Source organism: Acipenser ruthenus, chromosome 36 (assembly GCF_902713425.1).
Source record: "Acipenser ruthenus chromosome 36, fAciRut3.2 maternal haplotype, whole genome shotgun sequence".
Lineage (NCBI taxonomy): Eukaryota > Metazoa > Chordata > Actinopteri > Acipenseriformes > Acipenseridae > Acipenser > Acipenser ruthenus.
The window spans coordinates 9225118-9244114 of NC_081224.1; the positions used below are offsets into that span (position 1 = coordinate 9225118).

At 38.1% G+C, this 18997-nt stretch overlaps 1 protein-coding gene across 1 annotated transcript in view; it reads right to left on the reverse strand.

Annotated features, from left to right (window-relative positions):
- Nucleotides 1-7257, reverse strand: part of LOC117433424 (G8 domain-containing protein DDB_G0286311-like) — a 28004-nt gene extending 20747 nt beyond the window's left edge. The window contains exon 1 of the mRNA XM_059007923.1: nt 7243-7257. Coding sequence (XP_058863906.1) covers nt 7243-7257 — 15 coding nt within the window. The remainder of the gene's footprint in view (nt 1-7242) is intronic.
- Nucleotides 7258-18997: the final 11740 nt, after the last annotated feature.

An 18997-nucleotide genomic window follows, 5' to 3' on the forward strand; every position in this document is an offset into this window, starting at 1 on the left:
GTAAAAACCCAACTGTATAAATGGGTAATTGTATGTAAAAATAATGTGATATCTGTATAATGTGAAATAATGTATAATGTGATATCTTGTAACAATTGTAAGTCGCCCTGGATAAGGGCGTCTGCTAAGAAATAAATAATAATAATAATAATAATAATCACATTATGTTTACATACAATTACCAATTTATCCAGTTGTTTATACTGAATCTAGGTAAAATACCTTGCTCAAGGGTACAACCCACAACCCTCCGGTCAAGAGTCCAGAGCCCTAACCACTACTTCACACTGCTAGCCCCAAAGTAATGTGTCGATTTAAACCAAAGTAATGGTTATGGAGACATTTTGTAGGGGAAACTGATATAAAGAAAAACTACTTCAGATAATTCATGAAAACAGAAAAAATTGTTTAAGCACATATGTTGTGTTTGTGAAATAATAGAACAAAAAGTATAAAAGCTACACAGTAAAACACTTATTTGTCACACTTTTAAAACACGTCACTGGGTTTATGATTTTAAATGTGTTTACGATTTAAACACCATGTGGTGTTTATTTTATAACTCTTGGACGTGTTTATGGTTTGTAACACTTTTTAAATATTCATACGCATTTATAACAGGACTGGTGTTTAACATCTAAACATTTACATACAAACGTTTCACACGTCTGTGGTTTTACAGACGATGCTGAAGTTGGCTTCTTATTCGCAGGCTTTTAGTGCATAAATTTATTTGTCTACAGTGAAGAAGTAGCCTTGAATTTAACGGGTTAAATCACGTTGGGACGCTGATTTCTCTGCAGGTACCCAGCGAGGGGCAACCCCTCTGCAAGCTACATCTGTATTTATCCCGGCCCAACATGGTTTACTGGAGCAGAACAGCGGGCAAACATGCCATATATGCCAATTGCTCAGCTTCTTATTCGCTTTATGTATCATGTTGAATAAGTAGCCTTGCATTTAACGGGTTAAACCACTTTGGGCCGGGCTAACTACAGGCGTAGCTTACAGAGGGGTTGCCCCTTGTCAGGTACCGGCAGAGAAATCGATGGCCCAACGTGATTTAACCAATTAAATTCAAAGCTACTTCTTCAATATAAACAAATACATTTATGCACTTAAAAGCTTGCGAATAAGAAGCCAACTTCAGCCTCGTGTTTTACAGTGTAAATGTATGAAAAGAAGACAGACGTAGCCATAATACAGTCAAATTTAATGTCACTTCCGTTAATGTCACACTCTGCTTATTCTCATCAAATTGAAATGTCCAGGCCCGAATGTAATGCATGCTGTGACTTTTTGTGTTTTGTTTTTAAAATGTATTAATGATCAATGCATTGCTGAGTTTGTTGCGCTCACGTATCAGGTGGTGTCTGGAATGATCCAAATACAATTAAAACATCGTGTGGAGGCGTAATACCCTTTGCGGTCCATTTATTCAGCGCGTCAGGTCCAATTTATTTTCACACGCGCAGTTTATTTTAGACACGCTGTTTAAAAGTATTTTTTTCACAGTAAAACAGGTTTAAAAGGCACTGCATATCAACAGGACACTCAGTACTGCATCTCCAGCCCCGCCCCACCCCTTGTTCGCTGTATTTTTCACATACCTCTTCATAGTCGTGCATACCAATAAATCATCTCCTGATCACTCGTTTTATCACCAAACTCCTCAATAATGCGATCCAAGTCATTATTGTATTACTATAACATCTAAACAAACTCTGCAAATGACCATGATATTCTTTGAGCGCTGGATGCAGAAGCAGCTGTCTCGTTTGTTTATGTCCGTGTTATCTCTGTGGTGGAGAATAGTAGTGAGTAGCTGGCGAGCCCGTGCGACCCGGGAATCTTTTTTAAGGCGAGCAAAGCGAGGTGGGAATTATTTAAGACGAGCGCAACGAGCTGGCATCAATACATTAAAGTAAATCAGCTCATTTTTGCTGTTTAATCTACTATTTGTTAATTAAACAAGTAAAACTTCAAAAGAAAATTTTGAAGTACCTGGTATTGCCAGGCACTCCCATCCAAGTACCAACCAAACACACATATTATTATTATTAGATTTTTTTAGCAGACACACTTATCCAGGCCAACTTACAATTCTGACATACAATTACCCATTTATAGTCAGGTTTTTTATTGGACCAATCTAGGTAAAGCAGCAATGTATCCCCCACGTGATTGAACTCACAACTGCCCATTTCAAAAACAAAGTGCTTTAACCGCTACTCCACAGATGCTGCAAGCAACGGATCACTAGTGTCTCGTTGTATAAGGCCACAGAAAATTCACGACTTCACGGAAATCGTGTATTTGACTGCCTACTGTGAAATTTCAATATTGTTGATTTCTGGCTGAGGTATGAAATCAGATTCCGAAACATGGCAAAAATTGCACTCTGATTTTTGTCAATTCCACCAAAAACTGTGTGGATGCAGAACGAGCAGTTTCTGAATATGGACAGGTTTTTACACCACAAAGACAAACCATGAGTTTTGAAACTGCAACAAGAAGCACAACTATTATTATTATTATTTATTACAGTACAGTAGCAGTGTCCCCCACCTGGAATTGAACCCACAACCCAGTGGTCAAGAGTCCAGAGCCCTAACCACTACTCCACACTTCTGCCCATGCTTGCCCTCAACAAATAACTAGTTTTCTGGTCTGTGTTACATGCTGTCAGATCAGGACTTCACTAACACAGCATGGGAGCTGCTGTTTCCCATTACAACTGTACACAAGTAAAGGTGTGATCACCAATTCCATACACAACACCTGCAAAATATATAAACATGCTGAGTTCTTTGCAGTCATCAGCTGCATAGATGAACCATCCAGCAGAATGAGGCAACAAACAAGTGAGTACAGACTCGACACACCTGGCTGTAAGATTGCACACAGTTACTGGTACACCTGGTGTTGGAAACACTGATACTTGAGATGAAAAGGTTGAAAACCACTGGTCTAAATGGACCCTGCATAATAACTGAAGGCTCTGGACAAAACATCTTAGAAATGTCTTCATGGAGAAAGAACAACATGAATAAACAGTTTTTGTCTTTTGGTGCCAGTATCACATTGCTCTCATATTTCAAAACAAAAGTATCTATTTCTGAAACGTCTGCTCCAAAATGATTTGTACCCATAAGGAACATGACATGACGAAGAATACAATCTGCATAGTGTTAGAAAAATCTCTGCTTTCTGCATTAGAAGTGTTAGTTTGCAAGCTGTAAATTATAGTAGAAGTTAAAACTTACAAGAGACTAAGTCAAGTAGACAGGAGTTTTGGCTGGTGCCTTAATTACTGTACCTGACTCATTTGTTCTTTCAATGCTAAAATGTAATTAAATGCTGCCTTTTGCAATTACAAATCCATTTCACCTAAGAGAAGAGTTTGTTGCAGTTTGAAATATTGTGGAGTCTTCCCTGACATTTCACATATTTTACACTGTTAGATACATAATTCTTACAAACAACATGTTAGTGTAAAATGCTGCTCCCTGTACAGTTTGTAATATAACAGTGTTTGTGTTTGTCCAAAGGTGTTAGTGCTCTGTAGGGAAATCCCTAAACAGCAATGTGCCCCGTACTTTAGTAGAGGTTGTGAAGCACTGCTCTGAGAGAATCACTTACCTGCTGTGAGGTGAGCGCTGTTTAAGATCAGTAGCAGTGCCAGAGCTTGCTCATTGCTCAGAGCCATTCTCCTCTCTCTCTCGGTTTCAGCACAAAGTCTAGCACTTGGGTTAAACTCTATTTGTGTTTGATGCTCTCAGCTCTGTGACCGCACGAAATGCATATTTCCTGTACTGTTAGTTTTATCGGAATGATCTATATGTGTATTTTACACGCCTGCATGGTGTACTGACCACCTCCAGTTCCCAGTGTTGATGAAAATACTAAAAATCTACATTTAATCTAAGTCTTTTAATTTGCTTTGGTTTAATTCTGGACTGGATTTAGAAAGTATATTTTCCAAGAAGGATTTAACAGCTTTAATCTGTTACAGTTTGGAAAGTCTTTCATGATCTCATGAATTCACTATTTTTTGTTCTGTTAAGGTACTTTTTGACTATCTGGGTTGTTTTCACAAATCTTGCTAGTTAGTTAAAGACTTTCTTCTTTATTTGAGAATTACTGGATGTCTTTCAGAGAACACAAATATAGAAATGTCAAAAATACAAAGCTGAAAGGACTGTTTTAAAATAAATAGGCTTCCGTTTAGATGTACTGTAGTTGGTTTTGTTGGTAAAGTACTATATTTTCAACAGAAGTATTTTAATTCAGAACGATATGATTCTGAAAATATCACTTGCCAAAAGAGAGGACTGTGGACACGTGGACTGTAATCCAGTACATACTTTTAAATCCGGTACGTATTGTACCAGTATTTAAAAAGATTTAAAAAAAAAAAACAGTTTCCAGAATTAACAGTATCCAAAGTCAGTATCCAAAGTTGCAGCATATAGTGCTTGATAAGGCCCTAATGTTACAGTTCATTTGCAAATGAAAATGCACAAAAGCAACTAAAGATCACAGATTTAAAAATATACACCATGGTATCTAATGCACAATAAAGACAGATTTGCGCATGTTAAAAAAAAAAAAAAGAAGCGGACTGTGACGGATAATCAAATAAATTGTAACATTGAAGAGAGATGAGCTTTGTATCAGAAAACTGGTGATGGAGTCAGAAATCGCGTGTAACGGGTAAGTGCACTCATTTGTTTCATATATAAAAAAAAAATATGGGAATTGATTTGTTTCTTAATACAAGGACGGTAAAACGCGATTGACGTGTATCTGAGTGTCGTATATCCCAGTGCTGACCGTGTCAAGTTTGTTTTAAATACTAATAATTAACACACACAATAAATTGGGTGCGTTGGTAATTCATGAAGCTTTTCTTGTGTGCTGTTAAGCATTAAGAGGTGAAGGGGGTGTGATTAACATGAGAGATTATATTAGCTGTCTCTGCTCTATCTCCATACAAGGTGTGAAATAAGTTCTTTATCTCAAGCTTCACACATTCTGCAGTACGCCTCAGCCACAGTGTGGTCAGCTTAAGCCTCACGTCATCTGCTTTAAACGTTTAGGATACACGTCATGTGATAATATTAGAATCAACCATCAGTTCCGTGTGAAAGTATATTTAAACTTGAATTTATCAACTTCGTGAAAGTGAGTTTGCAATGAATTGCTATGGAATAAACCCAGCATGATCCCTCTCCGTCTAGCTGCCCATATGAAAGCTCAGCAAAGTTCAAGAACAGTTTTGTGTGGTAAATGAGAGGCAAAGAGGGATTAAAAAGCATGGTGAAGCACCGTAAACTGCGGCAGTACTGTGCAAATTCATCACGGTTAAACATTTTCAGTTTCTAATCATCAGCCCTTTTAAAAGCTTTCCGTTGCTGTTTCTGACACAGGGAGTGTATCCAGAAGTGTCTGTTTTGTTCAGAGCAGCACAGGGCACAGAGCAATCTGATAGTGAACACTGTTACAAAGGGAGAGCATATGGGAGGAAAAAAAGATTAAGCAGAATTGTATCGCCCAAAAAATAATGTATAAAATATAACAATAACAAATAAAATGTAACACCAATTGCAAGTTTGCTATTTTCCATCTGGATTTTCACCACTGCTGTACATGACCTGTGTGATCCCACATTCTACTAAGATAGATAGATAGCCGCTAATTATGCTTCAGGATCGGAACCTGTGCTTGTATTTATTTCTGCATACAACCCATGAGCGTCTTATATCAGGTAAACAGTCTCTGTTTACCAATGAAAGAGTTCTGTCCATCATCGATGGTGCTGTGCAGTGTGTGTGTATGTGCTGTGCAGTGTGTGTGTGCTGTGCAGGTGTGTGTGTGTGTGTGCAGTGTATGTGCTGTGCAGTGTGTGTGCTGCACCGCCCTTACGTATTGTGAGCCCTGGCGGTGAGATGAGGTTCAGAGCTCTGTAAGCACATCATGCAACATATTCACACCACGCATGTGTTGCTCTTTTGCATAGTGGTTGAGACGCTTGCTTGTGGTGCCAGGCGCTGTCATGTTGTTTAACGTTGCAAATCAGGTTCAATAATGAAAGGAAATATTGATTTTGATTTAAGTTGTTTAACATTAATGCCCTTGTGAGCAGCCATGTTCTTACTGTCAGCGATGACTCTAGGGACCGTCTATCAATTACAACACTGTTAGTACTAGGAACTGTCTATCAATTACAACACTGTTAGTACTAGGAACTGTATCAATTACAACACTGTTAGTACTAGGGACTGTCCATCAATTACAGCACTGTTAGTACTAGGGACTGTCCATCAATTACAACATTGTTAGTACTAGGGACTGTCCATCAATTACAACACTGTTAGTGATTTGTGTTGAACTAACTACTTGACAAGTCTCAGCAGGGCGTGGTTTATTTGATTACAGTAATTTGCAAAGCCATTATCTGCTGCTCATAGCTCTCGACCTCCAGGGCACTATATAAGAACTCACGCTAACCTAGTGCTCCAGCACACAGCACAGCTAACCCTAACCCTAACCTAGTGCTCCAGCACTCAGCACAGCTAACCCTAACCCTAACCTAGTGCTCCAGCACACAGCACGCAAACGCAACATAACTGAATGTGAATCAGTTGATGAACCGTGCACTGTAGCTTACTGAGATCCTCCATGCAAAGGAGTCCACATGTTTTACTACACGGAATAACTAGTTCAGCGTCACCTGCAACATTTCCCCCTCTTGGTTCCTCAAATGAATCAGATTCAAACCAAGACTGAGTCCTCATAAAGGCCACGAATAGAGGAAAGCTGAGGTGCAGTATAACAGTATTGTTTACATGGGTTATAAAAGTCCTCATTAGTTTACTTACATTTTTTAAACATTAACACGTTTCCAAAATCTTACTACTTTATGAAATGGATATTTATCATTCCCCACATACATAAACACAAATATATTTCTTTCTATACCATAAGGTCTGCTGGAAAGGTATTTAAAGATCATCCTATATAAATGAATCCCCATTAATCACTATGACATAAGGAACATGTTCAGCAAATTTCAATGCTCATGCTATGGGTCCTTGTTTATTTATTTATTTTATTATTTTATAATTTTATTCTATAATTTTATTTGTATTTTTATTACTATTATTATTATTATTATTATTATTATTATTATTATTATCTGGAAAAACCGCTTGCTTCTCGATCAATGACCTGTCTCACCTTTCGGTTATTCATTCGCAAGGTCTCTATTGAAATATGAGTGCAAGTTTTTATTTTGTCTTATTACAAGCAGATAATTAATATATCTCCCAGACTTGAATAAACTTCAAAGTGTCTTAAAATGTTAAAAATGTTCTCAAAATGATGTTACAAAAACCCATAGGTCTTAACAAAATATATATAATTACCAAAACCAAGACAGGCTCAACTATCCTTGAAGTTATTTTCTATTTCAAACTTATAACATTTCATTTCTTATAGCAGCATACTCCATTGGCTGCTTCCACTGTACCTAAGGAGTTAATCTGGCTTCCAGCTGGCTTGCTTATCAGTGTTGCTATGGTTTCCAAGCAAGTTTCACTCCCTCTTTTCAATCCTGTTTATAAACTTACAAAAGTAGTTAGTACAATACATATTTAAAACACAAAGACTAAATTCCTTATCTCCTTCATTTGTCAAAATGCCTAGAATACATCAAAACTGAATTTAAGAAAGTGTTAAAAGGAAAAATATTGATTGTACTCTCCCCTGTTCTTTCTTTCTTTCTTCCTTTCTTTTAATAGTTTTGCAATACAGAAGCTGCTTGCTGTATTTCCAGCCCAGCCCCACCCTTTCGTTCGCTATCGCTTTCACCTATGTAAGAAATAAATAATAATAAAAATAATAGTCGTACATACCGATCAATCATCTCCTGATCACTTGTTTTATCACCAAACTCCTCAATATTGCGATCCAAGTCATTATTTTATTACTATAACATCTCAAAAAAGCTCTGCAAATGTCCATGATAGTCTCTGTGTGCTGACGCACTCAGCCAGCTTGTTTACTATGACCGCCCCGTTATCTGATACCAGGGTCATATGTATGACTATTCATGAGATATGCCTTTTTTTTTTTTTTTTTTCGACTTGTCTCGGCTCCTGTCGCTACCACTCGGCAATTGAATGGTTTTCTCGGCTTTTTCCGGAGAAAAAACGATTAGAAACCTGTTTTTTGCGTTGCTATAATGATATCGGACCCAGTCCGACAAAGGACCTGAGAGGAATAATTGCAATGTCGGACCCAGTCCGACAATGGACCGCAAAGGGTTAATAGTATGGTCTCTCTGAGCGTCCCCAGATCATGAGCCATTTCAAGTCCCTTCAATAGGGCTTCTGCTAATTGAGCAGATCGACCTGATACCACTGCGGAGTGGTATTGTATTTCCTCATAAATTCCATTTTGTTCGAACCCGACGGAAATTCCTATCCCACAGATTGGCCTGCCCTCAACTGTCTGACAGGGCCCGTCGGTAAAACCAACCAGTCAGGCGTAACCGACTGCCCTGCTGGAATAGCTTTTGTTCCTCCCAAATATTGGATTTTTTTTTCTGAGGTTAGAGGCTAGCTCAGAGACTGTGTTATAGACTATTTTTTGGATTAGCTAGCAAAGTAATCCATCTATTCCACATTAAATTAAGCGCTTTCGTGTTTATCAGTGATCCCTTTGTTAGGGTCGCGACTCCTGAGTTATCACTGAAAACTTCAATAAGATCGTCCTGAGCTAAATTGAACAAAGATAGTACTACTTTAGTATTTTCACATAATTAAACAATTCTATCACAACCTATAACTAGTTGTTCGTCTTCATTTTCATTTTCAGGGAAGAGATACTGTTAACCTTTTCTCAAATTCATACCCTAATCCTTAATCTAATTTAATTTAATTTAATCCTAATTATTTAATTTAATTATTTATTTTCATTTAATTGTATTTAATTATTTATTTATTTTCTGTATTATTTTATTAATTTCAATATTTTAAATAATCTTCTACCTTCTCTATCACAATTTCAACTGCTTCTGCTGCTAATGGGTTAAAAATTAAACGTCTGCTATATCACTCTATGTTATTTTAGGTCTGCTCTCTGTGCATTCCTGCTCGCTGGGCTCTCCAAGACCCCCTCCTCATTATACTTACGAGTTGGTGCAGTAGCAGCCACAGCAGGAAAATTGAAACTCCTCCTCCTTTACCTCACATCTGTCTAAAGCTTATACTGTATTTTCATCTTTAATTTTATCCATATTATTAGTTATACTCTGAAATATCTTATCTAACTATTTGCTCCCTATCTTCCACATTGCCATCCATTGCAAGGAGTTCCTGAGCCGTTCTCCTTTTATAGATCCTACCAATTAACCTAAGCTATTATTTATCTATAATAGCGTGTTCTTTTTATCCTCTTTTATTTGCTAGACTTTATTACCGGAAGGTTTGTGAACGTTTAACATCACCGCATCTGAGGGCGTGGCATGACGTCCGGTTTCCGGATTTTAAATGCCCATACGTAATTTACCTTACAAAACTACTTTATGGAATTAAAATGTTTAAACGGTTTTAATATTCGTTTTAAAACGTTAAACTATTTTAATTGTACATAGGTCGATATAAAAAATAAAAAACAATTTCTTGATTAGTCATCCATACGGAGCATTTATCTGCGGGCCCCACGGCCCAGGCGCCAACTGTCACGAAATCCGCGGGTTCAGATTTCTTTATGTACTCTTTTTATTTGCTCAGCACACACTCGTATCTCAGGGGAGACGTTAGGAAGACAGAGGTGTTATTACTCCTAGTGGGGTAGTGTTCGTGCACTGGACCCACAATATATCTAGATGACTAATATAGCACCCAAGAAATTGAGACTCATGAATCTAAAGTGTTTTTTTACGAATCAGAGTATGATCAGTACTCCTTCGGTTTATTAACAGTTAAATATTGGATTGAGTAGCTACAGGCTACTTCATATCCCCAGCTGACAGACGCACTGGGCAGTCCAGTGTCTTAACAGATATTAACGTTAACACTTTAATACATCTTTATGTATTCGTGCAGCCTGCAGGCCTGGCCACGACCACGACACTAAATACACCCAGTAGCCTATTTCAGCACATTCAACAAATGTTCTCCTATTCTCTAAACATAGCGTGAGTCCCTTATAGCAATACATGCAATACATGTGAGATAAAATAATAATTGATTAATGCTTACCCTTTAATATAAATCATAAAGGAATATGACTGTCTTCACCAGGCAAATGAAACTGCGTTCTATCAGCTCAATTGTGTTTTGGTTTGCAGAAGATGGACCACCTTACCCTGTCTGGGATGAGTGTGGTAATCCATTGTAATTTACCCAGGAGATATATAGGCTTTTCGTCCCATTGGAATACATGGGACGCCTCAATTAAATCCAGTCATTAATCAGGTGAGACAGCTCCTTTCCCTTTTACAAATAATAGTTTTCAAAAGATCCGGACTAACTTTTCAGAATTAATAGGTGTCATGTACTTCAATAAATTCAAGACTTCACATTTGTCCAACTCTATGATCTCATTCCTTGTTTTCCTCCGAGCCCCTCCTTTATCTGAAAAGTTAAGTGAACCAAAGTTCCCAGGATCTTGGTTTATAATATAATATAAAAACACTACTGTTTATATGTGCATGCAAAACACTATTATATGTGTTATATATGAGAGATGTTCTTAATATGTGACTATCTTCTAATTGATTATATTATGCTAAATTAAAGGCATGTGTTTCTTTTAACCTCGTGTTGTTTCATCATTTTGTTAATGAGTCAGTTTTAATTCCATATACCATTGTCTAACAGAGTATTTGACAAAAGATTGTCTCATGCAGTATTTAAGTCAATTAGTTTCACTAAGTTTAAGTGGTAATAGTTTTCATTAGAATTATTTATCCCTTAAAAAATGTACTAACCAGGCTCTGACCTGTACCTGACTTCTGAATATGCTATTCCCAGCAGTTTTCCACAGTCTCTTGCTTTTTCCAAATCCAGAGTCTGTGCAAACACTTTTTAGATTTATGACCTATAAATGTCTGTTAAGCCATCATTTTTGCATATTATTTCAAGATATATTCTTATCTGTGCTAAACCACTAATTCCATAAACCTTAAATTCCAAATCTATAAGACTTGCAGCTTTGCTGAAGTGGAACCCAAGGACATTCCTCCTTTTTTAGATAAGGAGAGAGGCCCCCCTTGCAATGCAGCAGTTTCAAAGAACCACATTATAAGGACTCCATCTACAAGCATTAGACAATAGTATAGTGGATTAATAACAAGGTACATTATAGTATATTATTACAAACTTAACACAAAAACATAACACAACACCTTTTAAATTCTATAATTCAATGAATATCATAATGTCTAGAGGTCTTGTTGTTCAATAGAAGGAAAAATAATCTGTACCACTTTCCAATTTAATTAAATCGAATACTGCTCCAGCTTTTAATCTTCTTATCACTACAGTAAAGTTATGAACAAGCAATAATACTTGTCAGTTTTTTAAATATGTTTTCTTATTATAGCAAATACTTAAAACATACTATTAATCCTATGAAATCAAATAATTATTTTTAGTTTCAAATATCATGCTGTCTAAAAAAGGGGTTAATCATTTATTTTATTAATTTATAATACCTTTGTGTCTAATTACTATTCTTTAACTATTATGAACTATAAACAGTGTCAATTAGCACTGAACCTGTTTCATTATAAGATAATCTTTCAATTAATTTACTTCAGTTTAACAGTTGCTCCTAGAATTTATAATATCACTTTATTTCTTTGGTGATTCCCTTTAAGATTTAAATCCAAATACAGGCTAGTATAACTGCATTCGACTCTTATATTTTTATAATGACTGAACTAGGCTTGACCCTGTTCTTTGTTCATACAAAATCCAGCCGAGACAGGTTTTTTTCTGAAGACTTTGGCTGTTTAAGGATTAATGTTAATTTGTAAAGAATCTCTGTCTTATCTTGTTTTTAAGAAACATAAATTTGTAGATTAATGTTCACTTTTTAGCTAGAATGGTGCTTTTTATCAAGCATCATGCTTTCTGAAGATATACAAGTGGTAAATCGTTCATTACATAAAACATGTGTAGACTGACCTGTTTCATGGAACAAGAGAGCCACCTACTGGCGGTACAAGAATACTCTCTCTTTATCCCTCCTACAAAAACCCTCTAATACTTTATTTTTATTCAAAGTTCATTCCATATTTGAAATTGCTTAGTCCATATCCAGCATATCCCCACGTTCCCAGCAGGATTCAACTTCTGTGCTGGGTTCAGCTCTGGTTGGTTCCACAAGAAGTCCCTTGATCCAATGTTTCTCCAGCACAGGTGTGGATTTCCATGGTCTGACTTCATTCCTATAAGATACTTGGACACGTTTAGCTGTACATATTATTTCTATATATTTCATTTTGTTCACACCGGGTCATTTTGCAAGGTATGCGCTCCATCCAGAATTCTAAAGGAGGTCAAAACTCACTGTGATTCATATTTTTGGGCACTCAGTTGTTGCCTTGCCCTACATCATCAATTGGCAGACTTAACATAACTGAATCTGAATCAGTTGATGAACCGTGCACTGTAGCTTACTGAGATCCTCCATGCAAAGGAGTCCAATGTTTTACTACACGGAATAACTAGTTCAGCGTCACCTGCGACACTAGTATAAAATAACTAAACACTTAGGTGTATACTGACACCAAGCATAAAACATCAAATACTGCAGCCCCAGCAAGTAAATCAGTACAGCATAAAACAAGGATTTCACGGGAAGCAAGAGAGTAAACTTTAACAGGATCTGTTTATGATATACTATTAGCAAATATAGCAGTAATGAAATGTGTGTACATGGAGAAATCAGTGTAGTATAACTTAAATAGTATCAGAAAACTTTCAAGTATAAACCACCCTTTCAATGTTAAATAAACCAACCATTGCAGCTGGTAGAAAAGAGAAATTTATATTTCATGTGTTTTAATAGCTACATACATAATATTTAGACAGACCATTATTTGCAAACCATTATTACAGAACACTACTGAATAGATTTAAGAAGAGAAAAGGAAACAGAAGCAAACTAAAAAGGTATGCCTCTAAATAATTAGACTGCTTATTCAAAAATCTACACGGCTGCACATTACATCTATACAGAAATAGTTGCACATCAATGTTTAATATCCCGGTCTTATAGCAAAAAGTACAAAAAAAAAAAAAGAAAAGAAAAAAATGTCTAATACAGTTACCAAAAAATAACAGAGAGATCCAATAAAACAACAAAAAAACGCTCTTCAAACAAAAACTGAACGGCCATTCAAAAATATATATTTGTAATATCCAATATCCAGCAGAAATAAAAAAAAAGGATTGATTTCACCCGGTCACAGTGAATCCGCTGTGTAGTCCTTCAATTCATATCCCGCTGGAAACTTATTCTTGGTGCGTAGCAATGTAACAATGTTCCAAAGTAGCAAAACAAATCAATCAAACCGATGGCTTGTTAGAACTGCACGTGAAACTTCAAAAACAAACCAGCTGCGTGTTAGTATAACTGCCTGTTTGAAGCGCTATTCTTATCCAACACATATTGAAACCGGGAGGCAAAAAAAAGTAAATGCGTCTGACTAAACGCCAAAAATTGTTGCACGCAAACACACACTAACACTTTTATAAGGTTTTGGAAACTAACTACGTTTTCTTCCTTCACCCATAGAAGGAAAAACCAGCCCCAGACCTGGCTTTTTTTTTTTTTTGTGCTTTAATACCTTACCAGTAAGGAGCTCCCAACTACGGATAGCAGACGGGGCCAAATACAACCATGCATTGTCAGAAAATTACCGTAATAACCCAAATATAAAAGCGTACCAAGAAATGAATTATACCAGATGCCAAAGTAAAAAACTAGGCAACAACAAAAAGAATATATGGAGCTGAAAAAGATGCATTGACAGTGAACTAGACTGCCTGGCCAGGCTTACTGGCATTCACTTCAGAATGTGCAGGTGCTGCGCTTCTTGCAGCACATTGTGTGGCGGTTGCCACAACTGTGCCAACCCTTATAGTAGTAAAATCAAATTAATACCTGTAGAGCACTTTCTTTTTACTTTAGCCTACCGGTAACACAAAATAAATCATGCTGCTACATTTTACACATAACTGTACAGTGTGAAATAGCGTAATGAAGACGCTGGTCAGGAATGCAGTAACACAGCAGGCTCTTTATTACACCCCCTTTCTGTGGAACCAACGACAGAACCCACAACCACGTCACCACGCTGCCTAAATACAAACCTGGTGGGGCTGAGACAAGCTGACATAACAATAATAAACATTTGGGGTGCGTTCACGCAGATCATTATGCGCAGATTCTGAGCAGAATCTGACCAGTTCATAGAAGATCATTGGCTAAATTGGTCAGTTTCTGCACATAATTATCTCCGTGAACGCACCCTCTGATACATTTATTCAAGTAAGGCACTGAAGATAACCGATAAAAACAGACAGAAAACAACTAATAAAATGACAACACACACACACACGTTTATTATTATATTTATTATTAGTTGCTTACATTTCCCTCCCGTTTTCATGCTTGACGCTGTCAGCCTGTTCATTTGTACTATGGCTGCGTTCACCTATGAATATTTTCCTAATGCTGCGCAGTTTCTGTATAGTTTCTGTTTTTCTCTGTATTGTATGATTTCCATTACACGAAAGTAGATGTTAAAAATTCATGCTGATTTGAACACGGCTCTCGCCAGTATAGGCACCAACTAAGACCTAGCTTTACAGTAAACTAATGTGATCCATCTGTGTCTCCATCCATTTACGTTTCTTTATGATGATGTAGATATCCTTCTGTCTGGTGTTGATGGCTGAAGTGTAATGCTGGCTCCAGGGATAAGCTTTCCAGCACACACAATGGATGCGATGCTGGCTCCGGGGATCAACCACAGTGCGGTCTCCCCAGCGCATCAGCATGATAACCGTTAAGCTAAGTAGGGTACATCTCTGGGGTCTTCAAGTGGGCACCTTCCATCCTCGGTGTTTCGTCGACTAGCCTACGACACCTCAAGAGGGCTCATCGGTGATTCTGGCATCCCAGCATCACCCCCCTCTGTCCCCCACTCAACTCAGCCCAGCTTATGTACCCGTACATCAGCGTTTCTTTCTTTCTATTGTGCTTGAGATCCCAAGCCAGAATCTTTCCGTCTCAACCACAGACAGTTGCTGCTCCTCTCTGCTGCTTCAGATAAGTTCTTCACTGTGCGACGTAACTCTTGGCCACTGAATCCGACATCTCTGAGAAACCGGGTTGTAGAGTGTGCCACAAATCCTTGGCAACCCACCTCCACTGGGTAAACCCGGACTCTCCATCCTCGCTGTTCCGCTTCAGCGGCTATTTGAGCATACCAGAGTTTCTTCCTCTCATGAGCTTCATCTACAGCATCCTCCCATGGCACTGTTAACTCTACCAGGTGAACAAGGCATGCTGATCCAGACCACAAGACAATATCTGGTCGAAGGTTAGTGGTGGCAATCTCAGGTGGAAAAATAAGCCATTGGCCAACATCTGCCAGCATTTTCCAGTCTCTAGCATCTTCCAGTTGTCCTGGGCAAGGATTGGTTTTAACACCTTTTCTTGGTGGTTGCTCTCCTGGGCGGTGGAATGTTGTCTTTTGTGTGTAATGTTTTGATGGACCTGGTGGCAATTTATTGGTCATGTTACGCTTGTCTTCCAATGCTAAGGCCAAACATCGCAGCACCTGGTCATGGCGCCAAGTAAACCGTCCTTGGCTAAGAGCCACCTTACATCCTGTCAAAATGTGCCTTAATGTTGCAGGTGATGAACACAAAGGACATGAGGGATCCTCTCCTACCCAGAGGTTTAAGTTATGTGGTGAAGGGAGAACATCATATGTTGACCTGATGAGAAAACTGATCCTGCTCTGTTCCAAAGAAACCTCGTACACAGTCAGTGGCCACATCAACCTCGGCAATAGACCAAACTGAAAGCACCAGAGTTTTAGTTTGCCTGGTAGAGCGCAGCTGTCTATGCTCTTCAACCCTTCCACTGCTTGTTGTCTAACTTCTCCCACATGAACTGTGTCCTTTAGATCCCTGTGGTGCCATCTCCCAAGACTTTTCAGTGGCTTTTCAGACACTGTTGGTATTGCCTCACCATTAATGAAGAACATTTTATCTACTACTTTACCTTTAATTATAGAGATGCTCCTTGATTTTGTGGGCTTGAATTGCATTCATGCCCATTCAATGTTATTGGTTAATTTGCCCAATAACCGATTAGTGCAGGCTACTGTTGTAGTCATGGTTGTCATGTCATCCATGTATGCTCGAATTGGTGATAGTCGCATTCCAGAAGCCAAGCGCTCTCCTCCCACTACCCATTTTGATGCCCTAATGATTACTTCCATTGCCATGGTAAAAGCCAGTGGAGAAATGATGCATCCTGCCATTATTCCAACTTCCAGGCATTGCCATGTAGTGCTGAATTCTGAAAAACTAAATTGCAAATCTCCAAAGTAGGCTTTCACTAAATTTGTTATTGTCATCGGTACACTGAAAAAATCAAATGCTGCCCAAATAAGTGTATATTACTTTGTGCACGGCCGGCACGCTTGTTTTAAATGTGTATTACTTTTGGGGTTGTTTTTAGATATTTGTTTATGAGATATCCTTGAGGGGGCGGATTATTAAAGTTTTCTGTCTACTATAAGGTTGCTTTTGCACGGCAACTGGTATTGTTAAGATTGCTGTAAATGTTATTATTGCTGCTAAATTGCACTATAGTTGTTAATGTGTATTATTGCCAATTTATATTGTTGCTGTTAAATCCTATTATAGTTACTGATGTATTTTCTGGCTGCTAAATTACACGTTTTGCTGCTAAATCATATATGTATATATTGGTAGAGAAGTGTTGTTGAAGCTAAACCGTTAGTTTTACCTCGCTGCAGTGTGCTGTCGTAGCTTAGTTTCAACTTTTTCATTTTTATTTATGTTTGATACAGCACTGATTGTGAGTGTAAATGCACGTTTAGTATGTGAATTGTTTTGTTTTATTATTGAATTTTCGTTTGAATATTAACTCACTGGATTAGCTGTGTTTCTTTTATTATTAGAGATTTTGTTTTTTCGTTCTTGTTGTTTGTTTTGGGTTGAGCACAGGCAGTGGAAACTGATCTGCCTCATTACTCAAGCAAACAGTTATTGTACTGGTTTTGCCTATCTCTATACACCCTCAAGTATAAATTTTCTATCTGTAATAAACTTATTGCTTTTTAATACTGTGTGAACTGGCATTTATTCTATGGAGAGGACTCGCAGTGAAACCCCTACTGAAATAACTTGTGTGCTATATATATATATATATATATATTAATTACACACAATCATCCTAACCTAAATTATTTTATATTATTCTGGGGTGTAATTCCCTGCTGGCATAGGGGCTATATTTAATCTCCAATTCTGTAACCGCTTGTCACACACACACAGACAGAGACACACACACACACAATCCAGAGGCCATGCTCCCACCGGTTGCTGCCGCAGCTCAGAGAGTTCTCGGTGTCTGATTTTACGCATTTTCTTTTTTTTACTGTAGCCTACTTAGTATACAATTAACAAAAAATAGAACACGCACTTTACAGTAATAATCATTTTAATATAGAGAATTTGACAGTGGGCTTATTGTAGTTTTTTGCAGTATAGAATGTCTAACTGGCACATTTGTATAATTTTATGTCGATCAGCCAATAGCTTTCTGCTTTACGAAAAACTGGGGAGGACAGAAGCCAATAGGGAGTTAGAAGAGGCAGGACCAAGGGAACAGGACGCAAGGAGGGAAAAAGAAAAGAAAAAAGGGGAGATCTGAAAAGTTTCACTGCACGCATAGTTTAGTGAAAATTAAACGTTTCTAGCCTTCTAGGCTGCTTGAGTAGGATAGCTGAGACAGAAACAGTCAATTTACATATTTGCAATTTCATTTCTGTATGTGTGTGGGCTCCCCTCTGGCGTCGGGGCCCTGGGTGGTTGCCCGGGTGCTAACGCTGACCCTGTGTGATTTCACTATGTAGGGTATGATATTTCAGTATGAAGCGTCAGTTTGAATGATGTCCCTAACGGCCCTTCATATTATGGGGGGGGGGGGGAGTGTAACAGGCAGTGTTGTTTGATGCATTGTTGTTTAAAGGGTGAGCCCTATATATAACCCAATGAGGTTAAAAGTATAACCACACATGCAGTGGTTAAGATGCTTGCTGTGGTCGCTGGTTCACACCCAGCCTCCTTCCTGTTACACTTGTCTATATACAGAAGCCAAACCCAACACAGTGTGAATATGCTTAGACCAGCATGACTTGAGCATTGCCCAATTGAGGAAGTAGCAGCAAAGCATTTAGCAGCACAGATTGCAGAAGTCAAACTATCCTTTGTACTAAATGCAGGACAGGCCTTTTACAGGTTCAAATACTAGAAGCACAGAGCTTCTAAAAGAGGAAGTGTGGCTCTGGGGCACCAACATCAAAGAACACAAGGAATGTAGTGAATAGAGCTCAAGAAAGACTAGAGGTGAACTGTACTGCTTCTACACATGGCATGCTAATGCAGGACACCACTGAGATAGGGACAGGAGATTTTACCATCTCCTTTTGGAGCATTCTAAAATGATCTCATGCTAATGGCCTGTTGCCATGGCATCTTCACAGTGCTGAACTATAACTATGGAAACCATGGCATTCTATTATTACCATGTGACGCAGGTTTAAACTGACCACACTGTGGTTTAGGTCTACTGCAGAATGTGTGAAGCTTGAGAAAAAGAACTAGTTTAAGATGCAGAGCCCCTAAACAAGGAGTGACGCCGGGAT